Raw genomic sequence first — 13,337 nt, 5'->3', positions numbered from 1 at the left:
TATGAGAAGACTTCTTATGATGAGTTATGTAAGCGAATAAATTTGGCAAGAATAGGAACCAAAATAAGATCTGTGGCGTCCACAATCCTACTCTTACTAAATACTGCGATCTCTACGGGGTTTTTGCTAAACTTAATACATTTTTGATACAGAGTAAATTTTGTAGTGGATACTATGAAAATATATTTAAAAAGGATTCACACAAATTACTTGAGTTAATTAATAAACAACCCGATTTCCCATCATAGTATTTATATTAACTCTAGAAGCGACTCTTCCTAATATGAGGCAGGATATGCCAGGTTCGAATCCTGGTAGGTATTTATTTTGCACTTCGGAACTTAGTAACTTCGTATCTTAGACAGATAAAGTCTAAGAAAAAAACGTACCCCAAAACCATACAGAAAAGGGTACGGTGAGCTAGATGGCGATACACCTTTGGGGTACGCTCGGCTAGATGGCGCTAATATTAATATTTGACATTTTAAAACATATCAAGCTAAGAATATGGTCCAAATTGTCAAGACTGATGTTCAAAAGTTTGTGTCGAGAGATGGCAGTCTATGCACTGTGATTACACATTTTACTTTGACAGTAACTCTCTTTAATACTCGATCCTCTTTGGTTATTGACACAGATTACTATGAAGAATTTAGTAGGTACTTAAGTGTTGTAAGAAAAACAAAGTAGTACAAATAATATATTTATTTTATACATTAATCGTGTGCATAACAAAATAACTGACGATCTATGAGACAAACGCGGTCGCAAACTTCAAAATTCGAAAATTTTCTATCTCACTCCCACACAAGAAAGACCGTTAACTGGCGTCCGCAAGTCCGGCTATTTAGACGGTACGAGAACTCGCATACGAGTTTTATTACATTACGGTATTTGATGGCTGTGCAAAATTGTATGTAACCTCAACAGCCCGCAATGTAACTAAAACCGCATGCGAGTTCGCACGCCATCTAAATCAGGCTTAGTAAAGTCCGTCGCACGCGCCCGCACCATTGCTTTTCATACAATGAGGACACTCAAAGGTTATGACAGATGGCGCCACCTTATTAGTCAATTGCATAGATAAAGAATTTCATACGTGAGAGCGAGAAGATATTTTTTTCTCTCACATATGACAGTGACATGCCTAGACACTTGCACAGGCGCCGCCTGGCGGGATAAAATGTCAGTGTGCCTCCTCATTTCTTATTCGACGGGCATCCATTCCGGGTAATCCGCGTCAGCTAGGGACCCCAAAGATAGACAATATTTTCGAATTTCGATATCCGCTAAACCGTCAAGAGCGGCTCAGAACCGCAAACGTTACTTACCACAGCCTTTCGTAAAAGGGAATTCAAATTCATACATTTTAAAACGATACAAATTTAACATTATTTAAGATTCGAGCGTAAAAATACTGAAATTGACCTAAGTGTAGAATATGCTAAGAAATATGCTTAATGAGCCAAAAAATGTGATTTTTCCTTATGTTACAGTTCACTTACATTATTTTTTCTACACTTAATGTCATTATCATTATATGTTTTAATAGCGTAAACTTGTAAAACTTGTCAACATTTAATATGGTTGACCTTTATTTGAGGATATCTTTTCAGAACGGCTTATTTTTATATACATTTCATAGAAAAATAAGGCATTTTGTAAAGACTCTCCTCATTTACTTTGATCAATTTCAGTATTTTTTGCCCAAATCAAACTCAAGCGTAAAAAATATTTCACATTATTCTTCTTTATGATGATATTTTAAAATTAATAATTGTTTAAAACATTATCACAAGCAATAATATTTAAAACACAAAATTAAGTAAGGTACAATTAGATTTTCCAATCTTTCATTTTACCCCAAAATTGGGGTAAAATTAAGTTTGTATCATTACCCCACTCAAGTTTTTAAGACTCCATTGAATGAAAAATGATTACTTACGACAATTTTTACACATTTTAAATACAAGTGTAGAAAAATGGCATCGTTATTAAAACATTAAACAAACTAAGCTCTTTTTACTGAAAGACACTACTATTCGTCACATTTTTTCATTATATAGGAATCAAAGGAGGTAAACAAGCAGACGAATCACGTGGTAAGCGATTTCCGGCGACCATGGACACGCGCAAAGGAGCTGTAAGTGCGTTGCCAGCGTAATACGGGAGGACGCTCCTTGTTCGGCCGTAACATCTCAAAAAAATTGCAATATGACAATGTTGCCACTTTTCAATTCCTTTTTTGAACAGATAAGCTTAGTATCCCACCTGATGGTAAGTGAACACCGATGTAGCAGAAAGGTGGTCATAGGAAATATGTAATGAAATGTCGTCACCCCATCGAGTAAGGTTTTTAGAAACGTCTCGAAGAGTAGTAGATGACTTGAAAAGTACAGATGGCGATAAAAGCTTGTCTTGTGCCAAAAAATAATTATTTGCGAAAACTTATTTTTAAATGAGGCAATAATAATGTCTTTCAGCTCTTATGTCACGATAACAATACATATAGGTAAGCATCTATATACGCTATATATTTACAAGTTAAGCTACATAGTCTCGATCAGTCATCGCATATACATTTTACAATAAAGTTAATATACATATTTACTATAAAAATTGTAAGGAGTCTTTTGACAGGCAAAAACTATAGTTTTTAGACAATAATATATACTGTTAGGCGAGTCACGCACTAAAATGAAGGCAGGTTATTTTTGTACGGATTTCATAGTAAAATAAGGTATTTTGTATTTACTTTGATCAATTTCAGTATTTTTTGCCCAAATTAAACTCAAGCGTAAAAAAAAATTCACATTATTCTTCTTTATGATGATATTTCAAAATTAATTCTTATAAATTGAAATAGATATCATACACGAAAAAAAACGACAAGGCCCACTGGTGGCCGAGCCGGGAATCGAAGCCGGGTCTTCAGCTTACGCGGCTAATGTCGCGGCTAAGGTTTTTTCATGCCAAAGAAAGTAATTCATACAAGTTTTTGCTTGTCAAAAGATCCTTAGTTACCAAGTATTCAATTTGATAATATCAACATCCATAGAATTTGCAAATGAATAATTAGAATCATATCAATAAAAACATGCACGATTTTAAACTGCTTTGACGTTGGCTCCTGTGCGTTATAATTACGAGATAAATATATATATGAGAACTATGGGACAAAAATACATAAACGCGACTCTTAGGTTCAAATATTTTTGCCTCGGACCACACAATATATATTTAAAGTCTTGTATGTATATCTAGAACTATTTCTGCAATGATTTATTCCATAATAAAAACATCTTTCTGTATCGAGACAAAATATTAAATGAGGGCTCAGAATAGGTAAAATACTGAATTAAACATTAAATAATTATATTTCTACATAATCTAGAAATCAGTGCAAAGAAAATTCTCGTTTAATTTATTACAAATTTACATTTGGGCCAGCCCTAAGCAGCCTGCAGTAAATACAGAGAATTGTAACCATTGTAATATAGACTTTAAGACTTGGGCTTAAGACACATTTTATAAAACGCTGATTAGTTTTGAGTTTAAGTGATGAGTCTATGGCATAGGGCTGCCTCGCACTGATTTTTCTACAAAGAAATATTTTTGGTCCTAAGCCGATTCAGTCACTTACATAATTATTTTTACTGGGAAAATATAATCTGAATATGGGAGAGAATAAAATCAGTGAGACTTTACATTTGACTTCTTATAAAAAATCCTGTATTTAATCAGATAATTTCTATTTATTAAATGAGTTTTGATTGACATGAATAAAAAAGCGAAATATAAATTATTCACAATTTGATTGACGTACATAGACGATTATCATAATATCTACTCCCCTTGTTAAACAAAAAGATAACTTATGTGCAAAAGTTATTACAATTTAACAAAATAACTTAACTGAGAGCTCTAGAAGGTAGTTATCCATCTTAAATAAGGCCATATACTGTTCATTTATACATTACTAGTATGGCTGCAAGTAAAAAAAAAACGAAAAGTATCTCAAAAATAGGATCAATGTAGTATTTTTTTTCAGCCCTATTTTTGAGTCACCCTGTATTAATGACAAACCTAAAGTAACTCTTAGCAAGCGACGTTTAAGGCAAGTCTTAAGAATAATGTGACATGAAAGTTATTAGACTTATTAGTATTGATAATGAACAGTTTTGGCACATAGTGCTGATTTTCTTTAGCATGTAATTTTTGTAATTTGATATTCTATGAAATTAAAATACAGGGTGGATTTTTAAGCGCAGATAATGTTTTGTGTGCTTGTGCGGGAAGTAAAACATAAAAGACTTAGTCATGAAATTAAAATATTTCTGTCAATTATAAGAAAAAGTAAAAACTATTACCATTCATGACAGTAAAAGTCAAGTAAGAAGTATAAGAAAGTACTTTATGTTATTGTTATATAATGAAAAGCTTTAAAATCAAGTGTGTTTATGAAATGAGCCGAAAGCGAGTTTCATAAAATCGCCACACAAGTATACTTTACTCATACAGAGAAATGAATCTTTTTTGTGTCTGTAGTTATGTTTATTTACATTAATTTAAGGTCCTCATTAGATTATGGTGAGGTAATCACTTTTTGAACCAACCAATTTATAAATTTATTTTTAAACACTGTAGATAATCGGTGGTTCATTGACCTTAGTTTAAAGACTGAAGGTACAGTCAACTAATTGGAACCCTAGGCCACTGTAGAACTATGTCATAGTGACTTTATAAATCAGATTGTAAGAAATCCCTTACTGCTTGTCATTTTGACATGGTTGTAGAGTGGCCTAGGGTCCCAATTGGTTGACTGTACAACTAAGGTCAGACACATGAAACATTAAGCTATTTTCATACTGTGAAATAAAAACTTTTCTATATTTTACCTGACGGAAAGACCTTACGGTCTAAGAGTTAGTTTAGAAGGACCGTCTAGACTGCGGTCTCTGTTGCTATGGCACCCTGAACGGGACCACCAGGTCCTCATGATGCTCCACTCGCAGTTCCGATATCGCGGCCGCTGCCTTCTTTACTGCGTTCGCTATCTGTAAACGAGAAAAAATGTTTGTGAACAGTGGAACTTAGAAATTAACCTTCTGGATAAAAATTAAGATAGGAGGTATGTATGTATGTATAAGCTTTATTGTACATAAAGGAAACAAAAGAGACACAGTTACAGAGTCAGTAATATACAATGTAGGCGGACTTATCCATTGTAAAATACCTTTACTCATTAAGTGAAATGTAATTATTTCTTTTGAGTTAATAAATGTCTTTAACCAGAATGTGATCTCTTACAGTCAACCTTTGAGAAAATGAGTAGAAGCGAATTAACGATGAATGACAAAATAACGATGAATGATTAAAAAGTCAAAATTTTGGTCATCTTGATACGGTGCTCGTGAGCATTGCGAGAGATTTTAACCACACATTTCTGAGGCCTACAGAATGAAAAAAAGTTAATAAGAGATAAAAAAAATTTTCGAAAAAAAATTTTTTTTTTGTTTTTTTTTTTAATGTATTTTTACATAGGTAAAAATTAAATGTATGAATAACATTTACTTTTTACTTAAAAAATTGGCACTTTTGAATGAGTTATAACGACTTTTTTTTTAAACCCTCAATGTTTAATTGGTAATAGCTCTGAAACTAGGCGAAATCCAGAAAAGTATATATTATATATAAATAAAATAAATAAATAAATATTATAGGACATTCTTACACAGATTGACTGAATCCCACGGTAAGCTCAAGAAGGCTTGTGTTGCCCACAAGACAACGATATATGTATATAATATATAAATACTTATATACATAGAAAACATCCATGACAGGAACAAATATTTGTGCTCATCACACAAATAAATGCCCTTACCGGGATTCGAACCCGGGACCGCGGTTATTTCGACGCAGTTACATGCATCATGATCGCGGAAAACTGAAGATGGCAATTAAGAAGCTAAGACGCGGCGGCAGCAGCACGGCGGGCGCGTAACGGCTCAGCCACGACATTGGTCTAAGCGCGACAGCGGTCAGCGGCGGCCATACATTGGAGCGAGACACAGCGATGGGACTTTTCAATCGCACGTATGGCTGCCGCTCACCGCTGTCGCGCTTAGACCAATGTCGTGGCTGGGCCGTAAGCGACTCTTGCTTAATATGGCCGTAACTACATACCAGTGGCGGGGCGTGAAAATTTTCGTTGGTAAAGCCGGAGGAGTTTTTGGCATCTGTTTTGTATGGACTTCTACACATACTAGAGAATTTCAGGGAACCCGTTGTGAATCGTGTTGTATCGACGCTCCGCCACTGCTACATACTTACTAGCTTTTTATCATCGTTGCTAAGCGGTGGTTTCGCCTGCAGCACATTTCTGTCCACTAAGGGCACGTCTTTGAACAGGCGCGGCGGCACAACAGTCTCTAAACAAACTATGCATGTCAAATATGACTATAAATGTAATATATAATATGTCACTTACTAGCTCTTTATCGTCATTGCTAAGCGGTGGTTTGGACAGCAGCACATTCCGCTCCGCTAAGACCACGTCCTTGAGCAAGCGAGGCGGCGGCGGCAGCGGCACAACAAGCTTGTTACTTCATCACCATCATCATCATCATCACATCAGCCGAAAGACGTCCACTGCTGGACATAGGCCTCCCCCAAAGATTGCCACAATGACCTGTCCTGCGCCACCCGCATCCAGCGGACTCCTGCGACCTTCACCAGGTCATCAGTCCACCTTATGGGGGCCTACCCTCGCTGCGCCTTCCGGTACGCGGTCGCCACTCGAGAACCTTTCCGCCCCAACGGCCATCGGTTCTACGTGTAATGTGCCCCGCCCAGCTTGTTACTTAAATACATATAATATTGAGCCACTCACTAATTCCTTATCGTCATTGCTCAACGGTGGTTTGGCCAGCAGCACATTCCGCTCGGCTAAGGGCACGTCTTTGAGCAGGCGCGGCGGCGGCGGCGGCGCGGCGGGCGCGGCGGCCACGCGCGCGGTGTAGGCGCGCACACGCTCGGAATACGCGCCCGGCTCCAGCGCGTACGGGCCCAGCGCGCCCACGTCTATCACGTTACTGGAATACAATCGAGGGGTTACTGGTGAAACCCGATAAGTTGAGCAAACTGGTTTTTAAAATTCCAAATATGTGCAATTTCCACAATGTTGTTATTTCAAGGACAAATTATTTAAAAATATTTTAAGAGGGTTACTCACGTATTAAGTCGATATAGCGTGACTTAATACGTGAGTAACCCGCTTAAAATATTTTTAAATATGTATGAGTCTCACGGGAGTTTTATAGTTAAAAACCGGCCAAGAGCGTGTCGGGCCACGCTCAGTGTAGGGTTCCGTAGTTTTCCGTATTTTTCTCAAAAACTACTGAACCTATCAAGTTCAAAACAATTTTCCTAGAAAGTATTTATAAAGTTCTACTTTTGTGATTTTTTTCATATTTTTTAAACATATGGTTCAAAAGTTAGAGGGGGGGGGGACGCACTTTTTTTTCCTTTAGGAGCGATTATTTCCGAAAATATTTATATTATCAAAAAACGATCTTAGTAAACCCTTATTCATTTTTTAATACTTATTTAACAATATATCACACGTTGGGGTTGGAATGAAAAAAAATATCAGCCCCCACTTTACATGTAGGGGGGGTGGGTACCCTAATAAAACATTTTTTTCTATTTTTTATTTTTGCACTTTGTTGGCGTGATTGGGATACATATTGGGACCAAATTTCAGCTTTCTAGTGCTAGCGGTTACTGAGATTATCCGCGGACGGACGGACGGACGGACGGACGGACGGACGGACAGACAGACATGGCGAAACTATAAGGGTTCCTAGTTGACTACGGAACCCTAAAAAGGACAAATTATCTCGATTTCTCGGGTTTCACTAGTAAACAATAATAACAAATATAGGTACATGTTATAAGTAAAAAAAATTTGATATAGTGGACCCAATTTTCATCAAACATGGCTAAAACACTTCCGACTAATTCAGCTTTCGAACAAAACAATTTCTAATGGGTCGGCAACACGCACGTGACACCCCTTGAGTTGCAGGCGTCCATAGGTTACGGTGACCGCTTTCCATCAGGCGGGCCGTGTACCTGTTTGCCACCGACGTGGTATTAAAAAAAATCTAATCGGTTCATCCGTTCGAGAGCTACAATAGACAAACATACAGACACGTCAAACTTATAACACCCCGCCATTGGGTTGGGGGTTTAAAAAATATCATCATCACCATCATCCTCCTTGCGTTATCCCGGCATTTTGCCACGGCTCACGGGAGTCTGGGATCCGCTATGACAACTAATCCCAAGATTGGGCGTAGGCACTAGGTTTACGAAAGCGACTGCCATCTGACCTTCCAATCCGAAGGGTAACTAGGCCTTACTGGAATTATTCCGCATCCCTCACGATTTTTTCCTTCACCGAAAAGCGACTGGCAAATATCAAATGACATTTCGCACATAAGTTCCGAAAAACTAATTGATACGATATACATAGTACTAACTTTTGCCCGCGGCTTCGCTCGCGTTAGAAAGAGACAAAAAGTAGCCTATGTGACTGTCCAGCCCTTCAACTATCTCCACCTAAAAAAATCACGTCAATTCGTCGCTCCGTTTTGCCGTGAAAGACGGACAAACAAACAGACACACACACACTTTCCCATTTATAATATTTGTATAGAATATGGATACACACATAGAAAACATTAATATCTCACATTCAAATACAAATACAAATACAAATAATTTATTAATAAAAACATAATTATACAGTGATTGTTCTTAAAGGCTAAGAATTGTTATACATATAAGAGATGTTTTATACAAATGCCTGAGCTAGGATAGTTCCTGTGTTTCAGGCAGAGGAAGGACTAAATTAGTGATTCATTGTGTTACTGCTAAACACGGAAAGTGGCTAATATGCCATTACACGGGAAGTCAGGAACAAATATCTGTGCTTATCCCAGAAATAAATGCCCTTACCGGGAATTTAACCCTGGACCGCGGCTTTGCAAGCAGGATCACTACCCACTAGGCCAAACCGATCTTTATAACGTCATTTAAATTTACTTTTTCAATTTACCGCTAATGTGATATTATATAAATTAGCAAATTCAATACAAATTGTAACAAATATAAAATAATTAACATATTTCCTGACTTATAACTGTATGTTACGAATAAAAAATTTCATTTCATTTCATTTCTAAACTACGAGAAAAAACATAAGACCTTTGAACTGTATACAATCTTCAACCGTCTCTATTTAAACACTAATTACATAAAACAAAAACATTATTATCTTAATATAAACAATATAAACATACACAATCCAAACCGCTAGTAAATTACTCTATACCTAAACTTTCATCACAAATTATATCATAACATTTTAAACCGTATCTGTACAAGTTTAGGTGTATTTTATTCAGTCCAATATTTGCTTGTATAGGAAATAATCTTATCACTGACCAGCACATTGCCTTTGTGTTTATTAATAACGATATAAAAATGGTTAAATACGGAAACTGTTTAGCTGAATACATTAAACGATAATTTTATATTGTTGATATTTGACTTTTGCGCGTATTTTGAATGAACTGTAGCAGGTTGGTTACTGGAGTCACATCTCGGACACTGGCGATCAAATATATGAAAGAGGCGCGTTCCTAGCACACATTCTAAGCTCGTGTTGGTGAACGCGTACTATGCTTGTATGAGTGAGATATGACAGGTCGACTGTTCGCGTTTTTGACAGGCGGTAACTGTGAGGTAACCGAGAGGGGGTGGGCGGCACTTTCAGCGGGGAGCGGGAGTGGCCATACTGTACGATATTTATTATACTGTGCTGGAGTAGTGTATTGAAATTTTTAAATATTACTGGTAAATTGTATTTAACTCGAGAAAATAAATGATCACGCTAAAAAGACTACAATTTTATATCTATTCAATTTATTTTTATCACCCTTTGATGCAAAAACGACGTGTTTTTACGCAAAAGTAAGAAATCAGTTTCCCCATAATATGTATAAAATTTTGACTTCAGTTTCCAGTGCTTGTTCACTCACTTTTAGATGTTCGTTCATTCATTTAGTGCGTGCTGAATAAATGGTATTAACATTGCAATATTGTCATTTAATTATGTATAAAACGACACAAATTCTTGAGATTCATAGTGACCGCCTGGCTGACTTGTAGCAAAGAGCCAGGACAGGACAAGCAAGACAGATGATGGCACAATACCTACTAATTAAGAGCCAGTCGCTTAATTCGTCTTATCACTCACTTCAGGATGCATTCATTTTTTCAGTGAGTTGTGAATGGATGATACGCAGTCTCATGTAGTGGTCCAAAATTACATTGACAAAGAATAGGGAAATTATGAAATAAACCAAAATATCGAAGTTACCGAAAATATTTTTCGGGCCTATATATATTGTATATTTCTACATTCACCACGGATATTTCAACAGCATTCATGTCCATTTCGCAAGGTTTGCAAAGTAGACCAATTGTGTAAAGACATTTTTTCCAGATTCATTAAGCTCGATACGTTTCAGCCTACTTACGTAAATTTTATTCACTTAACTTAAAACTATAAATTATAATTTGTAATCAATCTTAAAACCCTAGCCCGTTTATTGATACTAAATTCGGATATTTTACAAGCTATATGTGCAATAGCCAAAGATGACAGGGACATGTGGAAATCGATGGAGGAGGCCTTCACCCAAAAATGGTCTAATGCATCAGCATAATTAAATAAAAATTAATGTAAAAAAAAATTGTAATAATGCAATTAGAATAAAAGGCTTTTTTATTTTTATTTTATTTTATGTGCAATAAGTTAGACGAAAGTCATACTACAGGTGCAGCGGCATATTGTTCATTTTTCGTTCTAATATTTGGGTTTGTACTTCAAAGCCAAAGAAGGATATTTTGAAGAGGATTGGATTTTTTTGGTAAATAATTATTAAGGTTTCACATTTTAATTTGTAGGACAATCATTCGTGTACGGACAGAAAAATAATTATACAAACGTTTGTCAACGTATTTTTGGGCCACCCTGTGTCCTGTTAGTGCGCTCTGTTTCTCCATTCATCTACGGTGCATTTATTTGTTCAGTGAGCCCTAAATGAATGATGACTATATGAGGTGTGCAATAAAGAGTATTGTATTGTATTGTACTCACGTGGCAGTCTCATGTAGTATCCTATTCAGGGCGCTCTGTTCGTCAGGCTTCCGAGGCGGCGCGGCAGGCGCCGGCGCCGGACTTTCTTGAGTCTGTTCGCTCACTTCGAGGAGATGTGTTCGTTCGTTTACTGTGTTTTCCTGAAAATTATTGAAGAAAAGATGAAGATGGTGGTATCAGAAAATATTAGGTTTGGCTCCTAGTTCAATTCTGTGACAGTGAGTTAGCACTAAGGATATAGAAAAATTTGTTAAAAAAAAATTACAAACAACTATATTTTTATTGATCTAATTGAGTTGTATTTTTGACTTTTTGACATTAACATGACTGTGTGAAATGATTATGGGTTTTAGCGAAAATGTCAGCCCGGTTTCGAAAGTGTTAATGAAATGTATTTTCATAAGGTAGAGGCCAAATTGGAGAGCAAAACATCAATCTAATTTTATCAATAGATAGCATTAATTTTTTTATCATAATAGGAAATGTAATCCAGTCTTGAGGTATTGAATATTTGTCAGGTTATCTGTCAGGTTTTATTGACCTATTATTTAGGCGTGTAAATTGTTGGTTTTCAATAAAAATGAAAAACATAATAAAAAAAAAAAAAAAAAGGATTAATTAATTTAGACATTAGCTTTTTCATGGAATTTCTCATGACACTTTTGTAAATTTGATTAAATTACACTTGTTTGCCACCGACATAGTATAAAAAAACAATTTCAGGTGGTCACACAAAGGTTTTTCAAGAAGACTTCAGTAAAATACAAAAAGTGAAATAATAATGGTTATTAAGCATGCCACCAAACTATGCAAGACTGAAAATAAGCATTGAATAACAAACATAAAGATCCAATTACTGCAAGGCCTGTCATTGACTGACTATAACACATGTTCAGGCCACACACACACATCAATGTTTCTATTGTGCACAGTTCATGGAAATACCTCCTCTTGCATAATTTGCACACATTATAGATGATATGTTTACTGTATTTGATGCTTTATTGCACTCAAATAAAGTTTCACATTGGACACAGTAACGTTAATCCAAATATTATAAACTGGCCACAAACAAGGTATTCAGAAACAGCTGCCATAAAAAAAAACACAATACACAAATAAAAAATAAAAAAAGGGTTTTTACTTCCGGAAACGAAACGCAGTAAATCCATTTGGACAGCCAACCATCACAGCTCATTATGACAAAGAAGAATGTTTATTATAAATTGTTTGTCAGCAATAAAACACAAAGAAAACATGCAATAGCATGCCACTGAAGTGCAAAACAATGACAGTAGCTCATCCGCTTCCACTTTCAGTTTAATCCAATGAACTACGCCGATAATAAGTCAGTCAACTAAGAATTAGCGATAAATACTGACATAGTTATTACTTGCGCCAATCTAGCAAACACTGCATAAAATACCAAACGGATATTTTTGCCATCATAAAATGTTTCTTAACACAGAAAAATTTCACGTTTTCACAACATTCTACGCACGTCTAACTGGCTTAAACACCCATACAAGCCTCACCTGTGTGTCAGTCTCTTTGTGGCATAAACTGTAACAACAACCCATGACTGCGTTCTTCAGAGAGTCGAAGCATGAATGCAGCAGAGAATCCTCTTCGTCCGACTGCATAAATATTTGTGCAACTAACTTTCGTGGTTAAAAATAGATAGGAAACTTCTATTTCGTAGCGGTGTTCACTCGCTCACAATGACGGCACCATGACATAAAACGTCAAATACTAATTAGCAGTATTTTTCTTTTAGAAACCAATAAGAATTTGATAGTCAGGTCTGTCATATAATTCATTTCGATTTTATAAACAGCAATGTTGTATAAATTACAGAATAATGAAAAACACTTATTGACATTCGTGTTGCGTAATTTTACTAAATAATATTATAGTATGACTCATACTAAACATATTAAAGAGAAAAATACACTTATTTCGTTCGGAAATAGGTACTAAGTTAACAAATACTGCTTTTGTAAAAATGTTTCTACCTTAAAGCTTTATGTTACATAGCACTTAACGTATGTAAAAACACACAATTTGTGTCAATATATGTAAGTTTATATTTATGAAGCTA

At 35.8% G+C, this 13,337-nt stretch overlaps 1 protein-coding gene across 2 annotated transcripts; it reads right to left on the bottom strand.

Annotated features, from left to right (window-relative positions):
- Positions 1 to 690: 690 nt before the first annotated feature.
- LOC125235923 (ragulator complex protein LAMTOR1) lies at positions 691 to 12,961 on the bottom strand. Of its 2 annotated transcripts, none has more exons than XM_048142563.1 (4): positions 12,772 to 12,961; positions 11,237 to 11,376; positions 6,896 to 7,097; positions 691 to 5,057 (listed from the first exon to the last, which is right to left on the bottom strand). In XM_048142563.1, the coding sequence occupies exons 1-4, from the start codon at positions 12,877 to 12,879 to the stop codon at positions 4,965 to 4,967; spliced, it is 543 nt and encodes a 180-aa protein (XP_047998520.1). In that variant the 5' UTR covers positions 12,880 to 12,961; the 3' UTR covers positions 691 to 4,964. The 2 variants fall into 2 exon arrangements, with proteins under 2 accessions (XP_047998520.1, XP_047998521.1); XM_048142564.1 differs by lacking the exon at positions 12,772 to 12,961 and adding an exon at positions 12,381 to 12,572.
- Positions 12,962 to 13,337: the final 376 nt, after the last annotated feature.

The sequence above is a fragment of the Leguminivora glycinivorella genome, chromosome 18, assembly GCF_023078275.1.
Source record: "Leguminivora glycinivorella isolate SPB_JAAS2020 chromosome 18, LegGlyc_1.1, whole genome shotgun sequence".
Classification (NCBI taxonomy): domain Eukaryota; kingdom Metazoa; phylum Arthropoda; class Insecta; order Lepidoptera; family Tortricidae; genus Leguminivora; species Leguminivora glycinivorella.
This window is presented reverse-complemented; position numbering and strand designations above follow the sequence as displayed.